The sequence below is a fragment of the Gouania willdenowi genome, chromosome 13 (genome assembly GCF_900634775.1).
Source record: "Gouania willdenowi chromosome 13, fGouWil2.1, whole genome shotgun sequence".
Classification (NCBI taxonomy): domain Eukaryota; kingdom Metazoa; phylum Chordata; class Actinopteri; order Blenniiformes; family Gobiesocidae; genus Gouania; species Gouania willdenowi.
The window spans coordinates 26,958,854-26,979,815 of record NC_041056.1 but is presented as its reverse complement, the minus strand read 5'-3'; the positions used below and the strand labels follow the sequence as shown (position 1 = coordinate 26,979,815).

Here is a 20,962-nt window from a genome sequence, read left to right as displayed (position 1 = left end):
GGCCACTAGTGGTGAAATAACCAATGCATCCTTCCGTCAATTTATTTTTGTCTAATCGTTACAGTCTGGAATGATCATTTAAATTTGGTTAATTTAAATTGATCAACACTTGATCAATAGACCTGCCCAGATTCAGTAAACCATTGATCCCTGGGAGGAAATTGGGTGACATTAATGCTGCTCTCATACATATTCATGACATATGATTATAAATAATTAAAAAGGAGCAGTCAAAATAATCAATGTCAGTTTGAAACTTACATTACAATAGATTTTTATTTTGACACATTTTTGTTTAACTATTGTTTTCATTTTTTAAACGTATTATGTATTTTGTTTCCTTACAGGAATTGAAAACCAAAATCTTCTGAAAGAATGTATATAAACATTTCTAAAAATACAGAATTTTAAAAAATGAATGTGGAAAATACAGAATTTGGAAAAAAAATGAATTCTATAGGGCCCTACACATAGGGACGGATTCACTAAAGGTCTAGGGGTATTAAAACGTGTGCAAATGTCACTCCACACACTAATAAGAGGTACAAACCCCAGAGAATCAGGACTATGCGTGTTCAGCACGTCACAATGCACCCACAATCCATTTAGGGCGTTCCCTCTGATGAATATGTAATGTAGGCTGATCACAGATGGAGTGCAAATAAATAGGAGGGGGAAATGCAAATAAATTAATGCAGTGAATGCAATGCAATTCATCAAAGCTGTAACTGTTTGTGGTGATTGTTTTCTGCCCTGTAAAATAGTATCACCCACATTCAGTGGCAAACTCACACAAAGATCAGTTGCAGTAAATGTTGACGAAACACAGCGGAGATGGAAATAAAGGCTCCAGTTAACCTTTCTAGTATAAGAAAATAATTTAAAAAAACAATAGTCAATATTAACAGCCACTAAAAAAAAAAAAGCAGAGTAAAGTGTGTGTGAGGGAGATAAACAGCTGAACACCTATGGAAGCGTGTGAGTACGGTGTGGGCGGAGATCATGGATGGCGCTCCGGACGCATCAGAGCTGTGTCTTGCTGTGTTTTGACCGTTAAACTCTTGTGTCGCGTTGATTGCAAGAAGCGTCAGGCCAGAATAAGTTGATCAGCTGCCTCGTTTACGCAGCGATGAAACAAGGTTCGGACAAAGCGCTACTCAGGACAGCTCAGACATGCTAAATAATTCTCAGTAGATCATCTTCAGTTTATTAAACAACACTTTTATTTACTTAGTTTTCTACATTATTGGATGTTTGTGTAGCAGAGAATTCCACCTGCCTCCAATTTCAGTCCTTCAAATGTAATTTTGTGCTTCTGTGCACTCACCTATCCACGTTGAACGAGCAAACTGTTCATTTAAATAGGGCAGTCTCAACGTCTATATGCGCCACAATGTTAGTGAACTCCCCACAGCAAGTGAGGAAACAGCGCCTCCTAAGGATTTAGGGACACACCTTACTACCCTTTATTTCAGATCTTTGTGAATCCACTCATGCTCATCTCCTCACACATTCCCACACAAACATTGTGACGAGAGTGGATGGTTCTTGAAAAGTGCTGAGGGTAAATGTCCCATAAATACTAACCACATGTGGTGTACATGCAAGGGTTAATAGTGTATGTGGCTCAGTGGAACTAGAGTGACCCATGATGTGGTAAACACCAGAATGATCCCTGACCTTCGTGGTGTCATCCTGGGATCGTTGGTAACGTTTCCATCGGCAGCCGTAGATCCCAGTGATGCAGGACAAACACAGCTGGCGCTCATAGACCTGGAGGGGTTGGTGTTTCACCATGCTCCTTTAGTCAGTCCTGCTCCTGCTCCCAGTGCTCGAACATCCCACTGGCTACTAAGGATCCTGTGGAAAAACAAGCAGAACATCAAGGGAGAAGAAAACACACATGGCTACAAAAGGCAGTGGAAACATAGAACACATTAAACCAGTAGTCCTTTAAGCAACCTGCCTGTTGCTGTGATTGTAAACCCATTCTGAGTTCAATAAAAGGACCACGCTTAATGCTTATACACAACCTAGCCTTTAATTAGGACCTGATAGCAAGACGCTGTTCTCTTTGCCAACAGCTTCAGCTGCGACCTTTAAATACCTACCGGTACCATGAAAAAAGAAATAAATGGATTGAAGAGGGCTTGGTAAAGAAATGCTCTATTAAACATCACATTAAATTACAGTGCCCATAAATAGATTTAACTGGCTCTCTGTATATGGGCCCAAAAACAGCATGAGGCCCCTATGTTTGCCTCTCATCTTACGCCAACAAAAGGCAGCCCAGTGTGTTGTAGCAGGACTGTTTTATAACAGTAACAATTTGAATTGAATGTCCCAATAATTTCAAGCCCAGTGCAATGTGAAAAAATCTGAGCCACGTTTGAATCAGTTATCAACAAAATTTGGTTTCGATAGCATATGCCTCACATTAGAAAATGGGTTTAAATAAAATGTATTTTATATTAAACGTCTGACATAGAGCACTACATACAGCAGCAGACAAACCTTTTAATCCGACCTGATGAAGAGAAAAGGCATAAAGCTCGCAAATGAAGTAAACCAATATGCGCTCTTGATCTGTGGTAATCAAGAAGTCGGACACACTTTTTTTTTTATGTCCAATAGGCAAGTTCTGCCAGCATCAAGTCATATAAAAACATGTCAGAATGGAATAGGATTTCTGAAATTGGCTCAGCTCATGCTGAGCAACCAAAAAACAGCTTCATTACTCAGTTAAAAACTGGGTGTGTTCACTAATCACTTATCATTTGGCTCTGATCAACACTTCCAAACAAATAACAGCAACACAGCAGCCTGAGGGGTTCACAGTTATATGTGTATATTTCTATAACCGGTCTGGTCTTAAAGGTCCCATGTCATGCTACTTTTTTGGAGCGAGGTGTTTGGGCTCACCCTGCAGTAAGACAGGAGCAAATCACCCTCTAACTAACGATTGAGGGAATCAATGGGAAAAAATAACACTTTGGGCATGTGTATGAAGCCCAAATAACACTTTTATGATGTTTAAAGCACAGAAAAGTTGATTTAGCTTAACATGGGTCCTTTAAATAAATGCATTAGCATCATTGATACAGATTTACTTGGAGATCAAGGCTCCCATTTGTATTGAAGAATAATTAAACAGGCTTTTGATTGTTGTAGTTTGTGAAAACTAAAAAAACGGATGTAAAATGAGGATTACTGCAATGCAGTAGTATTCATTCTAGAATTCAACGATATGGGGTATTACTTATGGAGCAATATTTTCTATTCATATCATAGTTTACTTTGTGTAAACTTTGACCAGAGGCTGATTTGACATGTCAGAATTGTCAAAAGACCTTTGACAATTTGTGTGTGCCTTTAATTGTGTTGCTCTATGTGTTAATCTCACACCTTTTGTCAGCTGTGATATACAGTACATGACCCTTGCAATGCTGATGATTATTGCAATAGTTGACAAAATCCTAAAACTATTAGAAAAGTGGTTAAAATGATATAAAAAATAAATGCTTGGATTAACAGTCAAGAAATATGCATAAATAAGGAAACTTTCTACTTTATATTTACATGTAAGACTTACCACAAAGGTTAGAGGCAGTCACTTTGATATTGACCTAAGATGATCAAGACCTCATTCCATAATGAGTGTGAGTCAAACAGGATATAAGCCTGGGCATGCCAGCTAAGCTTTCAAGACTGAACAACAACTGAGCGTCTGACACAGCAAAACACAGTGTGCTCATCACAACAAAGTAAAAGGCATGTTCAGCACTGGCATTCTGTCATCCTGTCAACAAACTATTATGTTCAATCGTCCTGAAATGACGCCTTTAATTTACCTCAACAGGAAGTTTATGCTATAACCTGTTTTAAAAGAAAAAATGCTTGAATTCTTACCACTTGTACACTCTCAGTCCTTAGAATTACTGTCACATTGCTGGACACTTACAAGGTCTTTAATCATACCTGTGAGTCGGGTTATTGTCAAACAGAAGTGATCAAAGAAGTACAGTGTCTCTGTTTTTTACTAGATTTTCCTCATTATTTGACTGGCGTCTTTGTTTTAGAAGATATATGTAAGTTTAGTCTAGCACAAAAAAAAGGCTTAAGTGTCGATGTGCTTGTTTGGGACGTTCACCAACTCTCCCTGTTAACACAAGTGCACAAAAACCAAACTTTATTTCATGATTACATTTAATATGGGCCAGAGAGCAATGTTATACTGAAAAGTAGAGTAATCCTGAATAATAATTCACCAAGACACACACACTACATTCATACTAGACAATGTGGGTGAAGTAGAGTATTCTTTATTCATCCCTAAGTGGGGAAATTTACTGACTTGCTTAAGGACACAATGACAGATACCACTGGAGCGACTGCCACCCCACTGGAGCGACTGCCACCCCACTGCAGCACCTGGAATTCTTAGTGGTCTCCCATCCAACTATTAATCAAGCTTAGCTTAGCTTCTGAGATCTCATGGGATCAGGCAATGACAGGCTGGTATGGCCACATGAAAAAAGAAAGACAGATCTCAATGAGAAAGGCTATAAACTAAGTGTAGTGCATGGCTTGAGGTGTGCAAGTGTGGGCCAGGCCTGTGCAGCTGAAATAGCTACTAGCTTGATATATGACACTGTTCGAGCCCTAACAAAGTAGGAAACAGGGGCTCCATTTGTGTAATGTCCCAGTGCTCCCAGAGAAAGGCCGCACCGTTGGGCGTCGCACCAGTTCCGACTGGTAGCTAATTCTCCAATGGGACCCCAGAAAAAGGAAACCCAACAGGGCACAGAGAGGTATGTGAGGAGCAAGAGAAATGTTTGCATCACCTTAAAGTGGAAGACTCGTGCATCTTTTAGTTTGTATTTAATATACCTCATTCTTTCAGTACAGTGTTTCTCAAATGGGAGTATGTGTTCCCTTCAGGCTCGAACATACTCGGGTGTACACCCGCAAAACAGAGTCCGCCAGGCCAGTTAAATGGAAAGCTCAGATTTTACAACTGCGCTGACTTCTCCGCGTAACTGACGTCACACAAAACACTGCTTGGCATTTTATCGATGTAACACTGACCTGCATTAAATGTAACACCGACCTGTATTTCACCCACCTGGTGAAACAGAGCAGAAGAGATGAACTTGAGAGACTGGCAGAAGAGCTATAACAGTAGCAACACCTTTAAAACATATCCCAGGAGTACAAGGACTACAGCGAAGCGCTAAGAATCATGGGACATGCAGGATTTTAATGGAAACTACTATGCGGCAGTGCACCCAAGTATGTAAGCTCTGAGGAGAGCAGACAGTCCACGCTGAGTCCGTTGTGTGCGGGGTCCACCTGAGTATGTTTGAGCCTTAAGGGGTACTCGATAGCACTACAGGGGGTACTTGAGAGAAAGTAGAAAATTAACAAATGAAAAGTATGGGGTTTTATAATGTTTATTTTAGGTAAAAGTTAAAATCATAATGATAATGATCTTGAAATCTTCAAATATAAGAGAAAGTGGGTACTTGCACAGATTAGATTGTTAGCTTTTTTTTTTTTACCCCCCAGTGGTAAAACAAATTTACCTGACTTGTTTTTTTACCCACCAGCTTACATTGCTGTACAAAAAAGGGAGAACAAAATGGTTAATAGAGGGTAAATAGAAATAATGTAGAGTTTGAAAAAAATACAATATCATACAACAGTTTTTGAACTGGCAAGCATTGACGCACATAATTCTGGACAAACCATAAACAGATTTTACCATCTTATTTCTGCTGTCTCATTTCCTCCAATGCCATGCAAAGCGTAGGAAAGCCAAAGGAAATGTTTCAGCAGAAAATACACTCCTTTTGATCGGGGAACCGAGAAGGAAGACAGCAAAGTCCAGCCTCAAATATATTCACCAATACGATCCATTTTTATGTGCTTACCCACAAAAATTTTAATCAACTTCTAATATAGATCACTCCCTTGAGCATGAGCTACTGAGGTGTGGGGCAGAGAAATGATGGCCACAACCTCCAGCTTTCAGCTTCCTGTTCATCAGATTTTAAATCTTACCACAAACCACGCTCGAATGACCCAGTCAGCTGTGCAAGTAGGGGAAAGACAGCCTTTGGAGAGGGGGAGGGGTTCGTATTACTGTGAGAAACACCACTATCTCCTGCCTTTCAGGCAAATGTGTCTGCGCACACAGTGATTATCTCTGCACAATGTAATTAAAAAGTGTTTCCTCATTTCATAATTGTACGGGCTAGCAGGCATGACTCTTTGTCTAATGACAGTATTCTATGCACTGACTGCATTTTACCCAAACAGGCAGCATTTAAAACTGAATTTACTTTACAAATCATGCTTAAAGCGTATCTGACACCATTATGACATTTCATGCTTTTGACGCAATCTTATTTCACAAAAATAAATAATGCCGATATCTGGTAATAAAAGTGCCAAATGTTTTGTTTTTGTAATCTTTAATTAAACATTAAACAATTTTCCCGTCCGCTCAGCATCCAATTTTGGGTTTGCTGTAATCTCCGTGATGACAGCAGAGAAACTCTCAGCTCACAAATATGAAGCACACTGAAGTTTGATTTCTGGAGAAGTACGATTCTAAAATGATTAATTTTCATGCTTGGATGCGAGTAAATCTGAGGAAGAGTTGTAGATCGGCATTTCGGTTAAAGCACTCATTCAGCATTAATGATATGAACCCAATTTAAGTGACAAGGTCCAGTACATGCCAGACAACCTGCCAGAGTTGGGGTCAATTATAATTGTAATTGTGTAATTGAGTTTAGATAATTGACTTTGTAATTGTAATTGCCACGAGAATTATAAAAAAATGTCAATTACTAGCAAACACAAACCTGGGAAACTGTGTTACAGTTCTATGTACAGTTCTACATATATGTAGTAAACAATTACGTGGTCATTCATATACATCAATGTATACAAGTCCCGCCTTCGTCCTATAGACCCCTATACAAATGGAAACAAGCACCGTGATAGGCTTTGACTTCTTGTTTTTGAGACTGTCAATCAAAGTGAATGCAGAACTGTGCACGGGAACAAGGCCGCACGTCACAACAGGTAAATATGATTTTGGCTCTTACCTGACCCATGAACCTATATCAATGCGACCTTGTTATGTTCTGCGATGAACAGGAGGAGGTTGTGCGTGGATTAAACAATTCAAAGTTAGTATTATTAACATGTGTGACAAGTTTTATTATTTGTAGATGTCTGAAATAGTGGGTTCGTTTTATTCAGCAAATAAAACATATGTAAAATATAATAATAAGAATTGTTTTTTCTTGATTACGGTATGTTATTTTTTTTAAATCGTTGCATGTAATAATCAAAATCGTAATCGAACTTCGATTAATTGTATTTTACAGCTGATTTAGGACCCATTATCAAAAGAGATGCTAACAAAAAGCTAACAGAATCCGTGACCAAAAAAACGGTGCTCTGAAGCCGGTTTTACCGGCTTTGATAGGGTTATGGTACACCAGTTATAAGGTTAGGATACAAAAGCTTTGAAACAATCTAGAGTAAATTATATTTATAGCACTGAGTGCTTTGTGGCATGAGAAAAATCAACTTGAGTTTGCTGGACTTGCAGCATCCATTTCCAGTTAATTTTAGGGTCCTAATAAAACATAAATAAGGAAATTCCTCTTATAAATTGCTGTGTAATGATTATAGAGATAATAGATGATGCCATCTAACTCTCTAGGCATTGTCAGTGTGAACTATCAGTGGACCATAGCAGGGCATAAAAACTTATTTTGATTGACAATATAAATTATGATTAAACATACAGTTGTGAGATCATAAAGTTAGACCCTAGCACCAAAAGTAAATTAAAAAAAAAATCCAAAAAAATTTGTTTAATTTTTCTGAAGCTACAGTATATCTCTGCTCAAGTTTGTGTTGCCTTAATAACTTAAATTTTTCTTTAAATTTGAATTTCTAGAATTTTGATCTAAAGCAACCAAATGCTGTTGTGTTGCCAAACTTAAGTGACACATGTAAATAGAAAAATGAGAAGGAATGGTAGAACAATTATTTAACACCTCCAATTCAGTGCAATAAAGCACTGACCTAATAATACTAACATATCTATGACATTACCTCATTGTACTAATGCTACATCCAAGAGCAGACTTACTCTAATGTACAATAACAAAGCTACTTGTTATATGATGTGTTTAAAATACACAGGAGGCAAAAACCTAGTATGAGTAAAATAATAGTCAAGAATGAAGCAAATATCAGGATTAGTCAAATAATAGGAGTGTGATTGACACTAATGCATACAAACTATTTATGAACTGCTCTTAAAACAGGCAGTTCATCAATCCTGAATTAAAAAAATAAAATAAAAAAATGGGCCAACAGAAAAAAAAAAAAAAAGAATCAAGCCTTAGTCCTTCAGCATCTTCAAATTAGAACAATGACAGAAAGAGGATGATATATTGCTGTCATTAATTTTCATTATCAGTGTGAAGAGACGGGGAAGATACAAAAGAGGTGCCAATGGGTCAGGTTTCTAAGGCATTGACATTAGGCAATGTATCAAGAATTACTATATTGATATTTCTGTTTAACACAATATAGTAAATGAGGATATCCCCTAAAACAATATAATCTTATTTTAAAGTTTATTTCATATTAAAATAGACGTTTTAGGAGTCACTGCTCGTCACTTCTCCTCTGCCCGTCTCTCACACAAACTATGTTCCTCCAACTCCATCTCAGAGACCAGAGGCAACATGACAGACACACAGGGGAGCCAACCGGTTGTCCCATAACTCATTGTTAAACCAGTGGTGGAATCACTGAAACAACGTGGAGGGAAATAGTGCATGTATTTCTCTTCTGGTCTAGCTCAGGGCTGCAGCTAACGGGGATTTAGGTAATGGAGTATTCTTTTGCTTTTATCAAGGCTTAATTTGAAAATATACAACAGGAAAAAAAATGTAAAAATGTGTTTCCTTTTTATGAAAAAAAAAATGACTTATTTTAATACATATGTATTATAATACAAAGTAGTAAAAAATAAAAATGAAATAAACAAACATATTTAAACAACATCACACAAGAGGGAGTGCTGTTGTGTTGAAATATCAGCTGGTGTGATTCGGTTATGGGTTTAGATAGTGTTGTAGATACTGTTGTGTTGATATTTCCTCAAAACAGCACGACCCGAGTGTAATATTGCTTTTATACAACAGTTCTACAAGCACATTTTATTAGTTAACAGTAATAAGTGGCAAGAGAATATAATTTGTTTGTTTGTTTAATTGATCAGTTGACTCCACAAACAAAAAGTGGAGAGCACACAGTGTACTGCGTGTGTGTAGCCCAAGATGTAACGGTAATTAATAGTATTTAGATTAGCCGTACAGCGGAGTGATATGATCCTTAAGAAGTCCCAGGGCTGTTGTTGCTCTATATCAGCACTCTTAGAATGTCTGTTGTCCAAATTACTTGGTCAGAATTAACTGTTGTATAATTTAAAATAAAACAATAGTCAAATCAAATCATTTTCTGTAATTAAGGGATCTGCCAACCTCAAGGACTGGTTGCATCCCTATACTCCTCTATCACCCACATAGTGACGTCTCCCTTCCTGTCTTAAAAGGATCACATACTACTTCTGCCTTGACGTTTGATCCAGTCCAATGTTTAAAAAAAAGTTGGTGTACATTTGTGATTTCAGAAAGCAGATTGTATTTCACAAGATTTCATTGTTTAACCCTTCGGGATTTAACTAGAAACTACATTACATGACTTAGTACTGCTTTTGGTTTAAACCAACAAATAATTATGGAGGATTTCATCAAAAGATGGGATATAAATTAGAGCTAATGAAATATGTATGTGCTGTATAGTTCAGTATGTGTTGGGCAATTTACTTAACAAAATGTTGAGGTGAAAAAAAAAAAAAAAAGGACAGCACACACTCAGAGTTACAGTAGATAACACACTCAGCTTGAACTGAGCTCTTCCCTGCTGGGGAGTGACAAAGCTAACGTCTCATCTGATACGTCACTGTTTAGGCAGCTGATGGTGTGTGGGTTTGAATAATTATCACCTTGACGATGGATCACGACGACTCTGTCTGCCTAATGTATACGTGCTCAACCATCTCACATCAGCAGTAGTGCAGCATGTGATTATGGACTCCCAACAAAAGGATGCTCTAGTCATAGTGTCAAACTGGAAAAGCATCTGTTGGTCGTTCGCGGTTGAATTAACACTTACAGCACAGTTAGTTAGTAGCACCTTTTTTAAGTTAAAAAAATAATCCTATTTGATTTGAGAGTTTACCCATTTCCTTGTCATTTCAGTTTAGCCATTGTTACCCAAAATCAGCCAAACTTGCTTACTATGGTTACGTGTTGCGCCAGACATGAAATGTAAGTTTCTTTGCTGAGCCGTTTTTTTTTTTTTTTAAAGTGTGTGTAAATCTGTGATATTGTACCAAAACATGCATGTGAGGCTATATTCCATGTAATGCAATGTCCACCTGAGTTTGTTTTCTGCAAATCGGTGCCCCTAGTATAGTTGGTGAGTGAATAATAAATGTATACTGTCTGTAGAACAGAATACATGCTAAATAATTGAGTGGCATCCAGCGATGGCTGTCATTTGTTTTATGTTAGTAGGATTAATGACAGTTTAAATTTAGGATATATGGTACTTGTAACCTCTGAACGATGATCTAACATTTTAGGTCGGGTTGAGTTTTAAATCAGCATAGAATATATTATTAAGACATACGTCCTTAATGTAGAAAGACACAATTATACAAATGTTCCGCCCTATTGTGTATGTACGCTTGAATAGCAAAAAATCTGGTACATTTTTGTTAATTTCGCACCATTGCACTAAACACCCCTAACCTGGGGTAGTTATAGATTATGTTATGGCTGGGCAACCTGCAGCTTTTCACTGCCTCTGCTGTGGCAAACTGAAGCTATGATAAACCTATCAATATGGATCTGTGCAGGTTTTTTTTCTTCAAAAAATGTACTTAAAAAGTGTAACAGTGTTCATTGTTGCACAGGGGGCAGTCTTTCAAAGGGAACACCCATTATTTGAGAATTAAGGCAGACAATCCAAAATTATTTATTCTTTCAACCATTACTGCAGTGGCAAGGTTAGAGAGAACTTCAATGTAATCCGTCATTTGCATAACTTCACGAGTGGTAATCACACACACATACACACGTCCACACAGTGACAGAACTGCCATGAAAAGCAAAGTGTTATATTGAGCTAAATAGGGTTTAGCTTCTTGCTCAAGGAAACTTCAAGAAACGGATAGGAACACAAAATACATTATTAATTCTCCTGACTAAATAAAGGCTAATGAAAAGGAATGGTCTTAGAATCGATGAGCCACAGTTATCCTATACAACTGCTTATCATCATTAGCAAAGCACCGGGCAGAACATACAAACCCCACAGCTGGACTTGAATGGCCTGCATACTCCTGGGCTTCTAAACACAGGTGCAGTTGCATTGCTGACCCTGTGGCCCGAAAAGAAAACAACTGAACTGACATCCATGGAATGCATGGACATGATGGGAATCATTGGTATGCACAAACGCACCAAAGCTTACCAAGGCCTCTTCAATCTGAGAAATTCCAAGGCTTTGTTTTGTATGTGATCTGCCATCTGTGTTGACATTGGACCAACTTGTGTCGCCATGGCTAACTACTCTATCTCGTAAATAGGGATACACCGAATATTTGGTAAGCGAATATAATCAGCCGGATACTGCAAAATAAAAAGCCACATTCGGCCTTTGGTGGAGAGAGTTAAAAGCAAGGCAGAATAGTAGCGTGTGACGCAATCAAACAATGTGCAGTGATTATGAGTCAGAAAAGTGTGTGCGAGTTGCTGCAGAACTAGCAGCAGCAGCAGCTCCTCTTTTCCTCACACAAACACAGCCAGAATCTCTCCTTTCCACTTACCGCTCTCAGTCACCGCGTAAAAGTTGGAAGCCATCCAATTCCACAACAGAGTCCGTTGTTAGCGCTGTGAGCCACGAATCCGTAAACATCCCCATTGTTTCCTCCTAAATTCACAAGCGATGTTGGGCCTCACTGCATAGGCAGGTGTAGCATTAGCACGGAGCGCAAACAGCTGATGTGTGTGAATAATGGCTGTGGCTCCAAGCAGTGACTCCAAACATTATCGGCAGCAGAAAAAGTAGTGCAGTTTGGGCGTCCAGTAGTGCAGTTTGCATTTACGAATATGGCAATAAAGTAGAATATATATTCTATATTAAACCACAGTGTTTGTTTTAACTGTTAGGTATTGGAGAGGGAGGAGCACACATTCTAGGAGGCGTGCATTATGTCCATGTTAGGAGGAGAAAGGATCTTCCGGTCGGTGACTTCACCTGCCAGCGTGGGCAAAATCCAACTCCCCAAAATGTGGAATAACAAGAAAGGAGGAAACAGAACTTTTTCAAATTTGTCCCTCTGAATGAGTCTAAAGGGATGTATATCACTGTAGCAAAACCATCATGAAGTGATTTTTTCATCATAGCTCCCCTTTAATGCCTTTAGTTTTTTTTGGAATGCATGTTTTGTTTTATTTGAAGGGCTAATATAAATGAAAAACTTTGTTGTGCTTTTTTTGAAAAGCAAAGGCTACTGGAATATTTAAAAAATGTCAGAATATTCAATAAACATTTACTTTCTTGAAAAAACATGTCTAAAAATGTATTCTAGGCTAATTATGCACTATTAAAATAAAATAGTGAAAAACTTAACCGCATTCGATATTCCAAGCGTTTATATTTTATTCGGCTTCGGCTACAAATTTTCAATTCGGTGCATCCCTACTAGCGAATGCAAATACTGTTCTGATTATGTAACCTGTAAGTGCATCTATTATTTGCTAAGATTTAATTTTTTCAAACTACAAGAGAAGTTTTAGTCTTAAGGTGTGAAGCACACCAAAAGCGACTTTCTCTCTAAGTCACGTCCCCGGCCGTTACGTCACTGGAGAACCATTAAGGAAAGAGTCAACTTGGCTGTTTAGCATGTATCCTGTAAGTTGCAGGAGTCTACTGCATAATAATGAAGTCATCCTGATGCCTGGAAATCCTGCACTATCTCCCAAAAGTGGGAAAGCCACACCCAGTGTTGCCAAATGAGTGACTGTTCACTGTTGTAGCAGATATTTCTCTGATGTTATTGGAGGTGTTTGTTGATGAAAACATGGATTGTTTCTTTTCTTTAACAATATTCTCGCATAATGAAAGTAAAAAAAAAAAAAAGTCAATGTAATTTTCAAATACTGCGTTTCAAACATAGATAGTTTTAAATAGTGTGACAGTGATGCTTTAACATACAGCTAATTTCCTTAGGTCATGAAATTCTCAGTGCACGTATATCCCAGTTGTTTGTCTCCATTATGTATTGAAAATATTAATTAGTCACAAGTGAGCAGACAATGAACACTGTGACCTTCACCTAGCTGAGGCACATGACACTAGGCCAGATGGCTATTTGGACTATCTAGGACGAGCACATAGGTAGGCATGTCTGTGAATGTGAAAACTTCTCTAATCGCGCTGCACAATGCTTTGAGGTGGTTCATAAGTTTGTATGATTTGCACCAATATCGTAACTGATCAATATCCGTATCAACAAATACTCAATATCCGTAATGTATCGGAAGTGAAAAAGTTGTGTCAGGACATCCCTATTGAAGTGTATTAATCATGAGTGGATGAACACGTATGTTGTGTGCATAATAACAATACGGAAGATTAATCATTGCTGTAAACATGGTGCATGTTTCTAAAAGTAAAAAAGAGCATTTTTTTAGGTCCAACATAAAAGCCAGTTGCACTTGGTTTTAATAATAAAACCTTTGCATGTTACACATCTGAAGCTAAGATACTGCCAACATTCCAGCTAGTCTGACTTTCTGAGTTTATTTGGTGTACAATCTAAAAAAGCATAATCTCAACATCAAAACTATTTCTTTCTAGTATGATAAACATGAGTCCAAAGTCTTGTCCACACATAGCTGGGTATATTTTTATAAACATATATCACAATCCTCCATTCTAAAAAAAGTTATGTCAACACATCGTTAAAAAAAAAAAAAATCCATCCACAAAACCGCATAAATGTGCTATCTAGAAGTGAATGGACGTCACTCAGTTGTTGGCAGCTTTATGTATTGGGGTTCCAAGTGCACCGTTATAGCTTTGCACACCTGCCTAACAATGTTTGAGTTCATGTAGGAGGCCTGGTGTGAGCCTGGCCCGTCCATACAGCGGGCCACACGGAGAGGGCAAATGGCGCAGATGGCACGTGGCTGCTCGGGGCCGGCATGCAGTGGGGGTCGCCCCCTGAACCGCTGCGAGGTGTGGCTGGTGCCCCTTGTGCCTGGGGAGTGGGGGTGCCGCCGTGCTCCGTGGGGCCAATATGGTTCGGGGGGTGCCACAGGGTGGGTTTCCCGCAGTGCTGCTTGGCGCGTCCCTGAGGCCCGCAGTGCCCGCTCTGCCGCAACGGGGAGCGACCGCGCAGCAGAGAAACCCACTCCTGCACCAGGACGATACAACACCGCCCACAGGGAGGTGGCCCCACCCCACCCCACCCCGACGAGAGAGGATGCCATCAACTGCCCAAGCAGGGCCACAGACAAGCAGGCATACCCAAGCACCCCCAACCGAGCACCGCTTCCCCACACCAATGCCGCCAGCACAGTCCCCATAAAGTTTGGAACCTTAAAGTGCCAGTTATCCACACTCAAACGCAAAACTGGAGTTTTCCCAAATCTTCACGATTGTCGGAGTTTTCCAAATGCCCAGTTTTTAATAACCTTATCCTGTGTTTTTGTGTGGATGACAGGCCAAACAGTAGAAAATTATATTAATTTTAGCAGATACCCACTCAGCTACGTGCAGACAAGGCCTCAGAGGCATGACCTAAATATCTTTCATAAAGCTGGCTGTGCTAAAGCATATTTCACATTCCTTTGTTATTCCATACCAATATATTGACAGTTCATTCATAACCGTATATTGTATAAAGCGCACACTTCTACAAATAGATTTCTTTCAGGTGTAAATGTAAAGAAAAAGCTTGCACATACTGTAGTCCCTTTTAAAGTCCTGACTCATCCTGAGTCATCCTCCAGTGAAACTGACTAAATATGCATTGATTCCCAATAAAAATGTTTTTTACATGACTGTGAGAAGGGGAAAAAAATTTTCCTCATATGAGATCATACTTTTTCATAAGCCAGAAGTGGTCAGACTTAGAGCCCCGCCCTCTGCAGATGTGGGCATTCACGAGTAAACAATCAAAACTGCTGTAACAACAGGACACATGTGACCGTCACCCTGCAGAGTCACAAACAAATAGGCGTACATGTGCACAGTCAAGAAGCCCCCACTTTTTATTTTGTCTCACCCTTTGCAGTTTACCCACAATTCTTACTACAGAGACGCGCAATTGTTATCACAGCAGGGCCACAAATATGTGATTGTCTGATCTGAGGGCCACATTATCAATAATCATGTCAGCATTTAGAATAATGACAAATCTAAGTATTGATACAGGAAAGAACAATGGGTTTGTGTTGTTGTTTTATGTAAATTTTAATGTTAAATGTTTTTTTTAATCATTTTGGCTTTTTTGTTGAAGTTTTGTGTTTGTAGAGTCACTCAGTATGTTTTTGTGTATTTTTCTTGTCATTTTGCTGTTGTTTTGTGTGTTGAGTCATTTTCCATTTGTTGGAGTCAGTTTGTAGATTCTTGTTGTCCTTAAGTATATTCTGCTATAATTTCTGTATTTATTTTTTTTTTATTTTTTTTAATCAATTTTGTTTATATTTTGATTCAATTCCTGTTTACTTTTGGGGCTGCACAAAATTAGTCCGAGGCCAGTAGACCCCAGGCCACCATGTTGCCTGTGTCTGGCTTACTGATTCCATGTTTTTAGTTTTTTAACTCTAACAAGTGTAGTACATAGAGTAGTTAACATATACACAACTAATCAGCCGTTATTCTTTTATGCAAGACTCTTTGACAGTCGGATTTGGTGTTTAATTCTCATTAGTGTAAGAAATAACTCAAGAAAAGAAGATGCTGAACTGCCAGTAGAGTTGAGTGTAGGCTCAGGCTCACAGACACATGGATACAGATGTGCTACTGTATCTGTTGAGGTTTTGAAGTTAGTGGTAATTGTAATGGGATAGTGTCAGATAACATACAGCACTGGAATTTCTCACCTTTGTGCCAGTAGATAATGTACTTACAACAAAATAGAAGCAAAAAAAAAAAAAAAAATGCACTAAAGGTTTTATTCTTTGCTTTAGTGCAGAAGATGAATGTACAAACATCCTATATTTTTGCTATCAACCCTACTAGTGTAAAGTACCATTGTAATAAATATGATTCCTGTCTTCTGCTCAGAAAACAGCAGCAATCATTGCTACAACAATCACTAAAAGGTTGAGGACACATGCCTTTATTTCTGTGCAGAAATGTTACGTCGTCACAAGAGTTTTCAACTGGTCCACCAGTTTCCACCCAGTCTGAGAACTCTAATGTTACTGGGGAGATTAAACAAAAACATGGGTGTGATTATCTCAGTGTTATTCTGCCCTGGTTAAGATTAAAAAGGCTCCATCCAGCACCCTTTTATCACAGCAGGGGGCCACAAAAACGATCTGATCCAAGGACCACATTAATGAATCTAATATCAGCATTATTAAGCAAACATTAATACAAGGAAGAAAACATTATTTGTAAATATTTTTAAAAGTTATTGTTTTATTTTTTGTGTATTCTAGTTTTTGTTTTGTGTATTGTAGCTATTGTTTCTTATATTCTTGTATTTTTTTTCAGTAATTTTGTTGTCATTGTGTGTGTTTTGGAGTCATTTTGCCTATTTCTCTGTTAATTTGTGTACTTTTGGAATTATTTTGTGTATTTTTGGAGTTAATTAGTTTTTTTTCATTGTCATTCACAATGTATTTTAGTTGTGATTTTGCATTTTTCTGTCATTTTGTGTGCTTTGAGTAATTCTATGCTTTGAACCTATTGTTATTTTATGTACTTTTGGAATTATTTTGGAATTATTTTGTTATTTTCTCATCGTCATTGCGATTTTGCATTTCGTGTGCTTTTTGAAGCGATACTACAGAACTAGATTACCTCTTATCACGCTAACTTCCGAGATTTAATCAGTGTGTGCTGTCCTACGAAGCTCGCTAACGTCTTGTGGGGCTAAATCACCATAGTAACTTAGGCTGAACAACTAACCTGGTCGGGACCAGGTTTTGTTCTGGCTCTCTAAAGTACTAAAGCCCCGCCTCCTGACCAATCAGTTCTCTTAGAAAACAACCTGCCCATTGTTAGAAGATCCTGGTTGGTGCAGATCTGACAGCTGCATTTAGTAAAAAAAAGATTATTAATGGATAAATGCAATCCTTTCATTTACCGATGACATATTTTAGGAAAGATAATAAATTTATGGACTGATCTACAGTCAGCTGATGAAGCCTGCGTGAACGGGTGAAGTCAGTCATTCATTCATTCATATGCTATAGTGAGGCTGACAGCATCAGCATCATTCCAGCCTTTTCTGTAACAACAGTGTTGTTTTTGGCATGAATTATGTATTTTAATTATTCATCATTTTAAATTAAGCTGAACACCTAACCTAAGTATAGGTTCCAAACCGATCCCTCCAGGTACGCGCTGCACTAACACTGTTGCTCTTCGCTGTCATAACGGTTTTGAATCCATTATATTTGTTTCAGCTATTCCTCCATTGTAAAAAAGGTCACTCTGCCAGGTTTCTCCATTGTAGTGCTTGGTCAGACGCTGCAATCTCCACCCCTTTTATGGGAGCGCGCACGTAGCCAAGCTGAAATCACTTGGCTTAAATTAGGATGTTGTTATCGACCTTGGTAGGACAGCTTCTCTCTGACAGGGAATGTTTGGTTAGGTGAAGCCTGCTAACGGAAAGATATCCCGGATATACTAATCTAACTTACAGCCCCTTAGAGTAATTATGTGTATTGTAGCTATTGTTTTGTATATTCTGTGTATTTTTTCAGTAATTTTGTGTATTTATATATATATATATATATATATATATATATATATATATATATATATATTTTTTGGAGTCATTTAGTGCATTTCCCTTTTATTTTGTGTACTTTTGGAATTATTTTGTGTAATTAGTCTTTTTACATTGTCATTCACAGTGTATTTTAGTGGTGATTTTGGATTTTTCTGTCAGTTTGTGTGCTTTCTAAGTAATTGTGTTTACTTCCATTGGCATTTTGTGTTTTTTATTATTGTTATTTTGTGTATTTGGAGTATTTAAGTGTGTTTGTGTATCATTTAGTGTATTATTGTTGTCCTGTGTGTTTTAGGGGTTATTTTTTTATTTATTTAACAGGATAAATGGGTCGAGCTGATCAATTATAATAGTGTGTACACTAGTCTTGTGTGTCATTTTAGTCATTTATTTGACTAATTTTATTTACCTCAAGGGCTTTTCTATAGCAAGCTTCCCTGTTGCTACTTAAACTGGACCCTCGTGGGGTCTGTTTTGGCCCATGAGCCATATGTTTAATACCATTGTGTAAAAAGTGGGGTAGGTGGTTGAAATACATTACTAAAGAGAATAAGGGAGTGCATGTTTTATCAAGTAACCTGAAGTTAGTGAAGTGATAAGTTTGTCAATGAGAGTAAAATATAAACAACATGCAGTATAAATAACACTCACCTGTCTGTAGCTGCTGTGTTTAAAGTCGACTCGTAGGTCCAGGTAGAACTTGTGTATTGTAGATGATTAAGTGTCCCCAGCTGTGAGAGGTGAACCGTGGGAAAGGGAGGCTCAGAGGAGCCGCTGGGTCGCAGCGTGTCAGTGGAGCCGTTTCCACCGACACTGACTGATAGCTCGGGTTTGTCTGTCTTTTATCCACCGCGTTGGTTCAGCGTCGCTCTTTGACTCCGTGTGAATAAGAAACAAAACACGCAAACACACCGACAGTGTGTCGGTGCTCGTCCTGTCCTTCTCTACGTCCTGCCCTCCTGTACTGTACAGTACTGAATAACTGACACAGCCACACCACACTGACTTTACTACGGCTTGGTGCGTTCACGTTCCCTCGTAAATAACTTACTCGCAACAATAATCTTGGACTGCATTGTTTACATGTTTATATTGCTTCACATAAATAATACAAAAAAGGCACAAATCATTGATACGTCATGCATTGTTAAGGCTCTTTCATATCTCATGTTACGGGATGTCTCGTCAAAATATGCAAAAGACCTTGAACGCAACAACATAAAAAATAAAGTTCATCAGCTTGAATTAAATTATAACTGCACACGCTAATACTGTGTTTCTCAAATGGGGGCACTACAGGGGGTACTTGAGAGAGAAAGGGAAAAATTAACAAAGAAACCATTAAAAAATATGGGGTTTTATGATGTGTTTTTTTTTTTTTTTTTTTTTTTTTTTTTAGAAATTATAATCAGAATAATGATTATGTAAATTATCTTTATTAAAACAGTAACTGAAAATATAAGCGTCAGTCTTGGTCCCACACCAGGTGAGAGATGACTGGACAATAGAAATAATAATCTGTCTATGATACACAAAATACTGTTTCATTCCACTTGTTTACAATGGGATGCTTTAAAATGTGTGATTTCATCATTATGCTCTATTTTTTTTTAATGTATATAGTGTGTTAAGTAGTATAGTATTATATACTTAGATTTCTTTTTCCAATGTTTTATATTTTATATAAGTGTGTGTCATATGTCATTCATCATTGTTCTGGGAGAGAACCTTAATTATGCTGTATATGTTGTACAATGACAATACAAGCTTTTATTCTATTCTATTCTATTCAATAGTTGTGTTTTTCATAGTATTCTGAGCAAAACGTTGTATTTTGACAAAGGGGTATTTGGATTCAGAAAAAAAGAAAAGGGGTACATGGCAAAAAAGTTTGGAAACCACTGCTCTAATGCACTCCTGAATGTTATTTATTCTTGTTTATATGATCTTACATTAGTTACGAATGCATACAAAACCAAGCTCATTGTTTTCTTTTTTTTTTGTTTTTGTAATTGAATACATCTTTATCATTATGTGTAAATCATGCTGTATTTGTTTAATAGGTATGGTTCTTATTTGCTAAACCACATGGATGTGTGTGTTAGTTATTTACAAACCACAATTCAATGCATATTTTGCATGCAAATATAAACAATAACATTCCTATATTGTCCATATTTCTTTATAACACTTTGAGCTTCTTTTTTTTTAAAGCTCCCCTAATGACTAAATATAGTCAACTCCATTTATTGTGAACAGAATTATATAAAACATTGAAATATTAGTAATGTCCTTGCAAAACATAAGGTTCAGATGTGTTTCCCAGATTCATTATTTTCCATACATGTCATACAACCCGAAGTGCTTCACATTAAGCAAAAGAAACAAAAAAAAAATAGTAATATTTTTATCTGCCACCATGACCCCAATGACTCCAATGACCCCATGCCTAAAAAAAGCAACCCAACCCAGACAGGTTAAAAACCCAAGGCGTGGAGTCGGTATTAAAAGTAAAACACAACTAAGCAAAAACAAAACCATTGCAGGAGTTAGTAAAACATCTGATTTATTTTGGCTTTGGTCAATGTTTCTGCAAATGGAAATTATCTTAAAAATAAATACAAAATGATGAATGTAATAAAGATCAATCATCCTTTCATAAAATGAAAAACTTCAAGCCCTTCATTACTGCTATTGCCCTGACAACCAAATTCAACTCTCCTGATTATTGGTAATGCCATTCATTGTCACAATGAATGTAACCCTCTTGGGCGCTGCACTCGTCAAACAACGTCATTGTTCAATTGAACG

The 20,962-nt window shown here is 37.7% G+C and overlaps 1 protein-coding gene across 6 annotated transcripts in view; it reads right to left on the bottom strand.

Moving 5' to 3' along the window:
• gdpd5b (glycerophosphodiester phosphodiesterase domain containing 5b) overlaps positions 1-19,156 on the bottom strand; it is a 58,449-nt gene extending 39,293 nt beyond the window's left edge. For all 6 annotated transcript variants that reach the window (XR_003675362.1, XR_003675363.1, XM_028464657.1 and 3 more), the window contains exons 1-2: positions 18,803-19,156; positions 1,681-1,860 (exon numbers count right to left, since the gene is read on the bottom strand). Coding sequence is in view for 4 of the 6 variants with exons in the window: in XM_028464657.1 (XP_028320458.1) it covers positions 1,681-1,797 (117 nt within the window). In the remaining 2 variants the exon portion in view is untranslated. The remainder of the gene's footprint in view (positions 1-1,680; positions 1,861-18,802) is intronic.
• Positions 19,157-20,962: the final 1,806 nt, after the last annotated feature.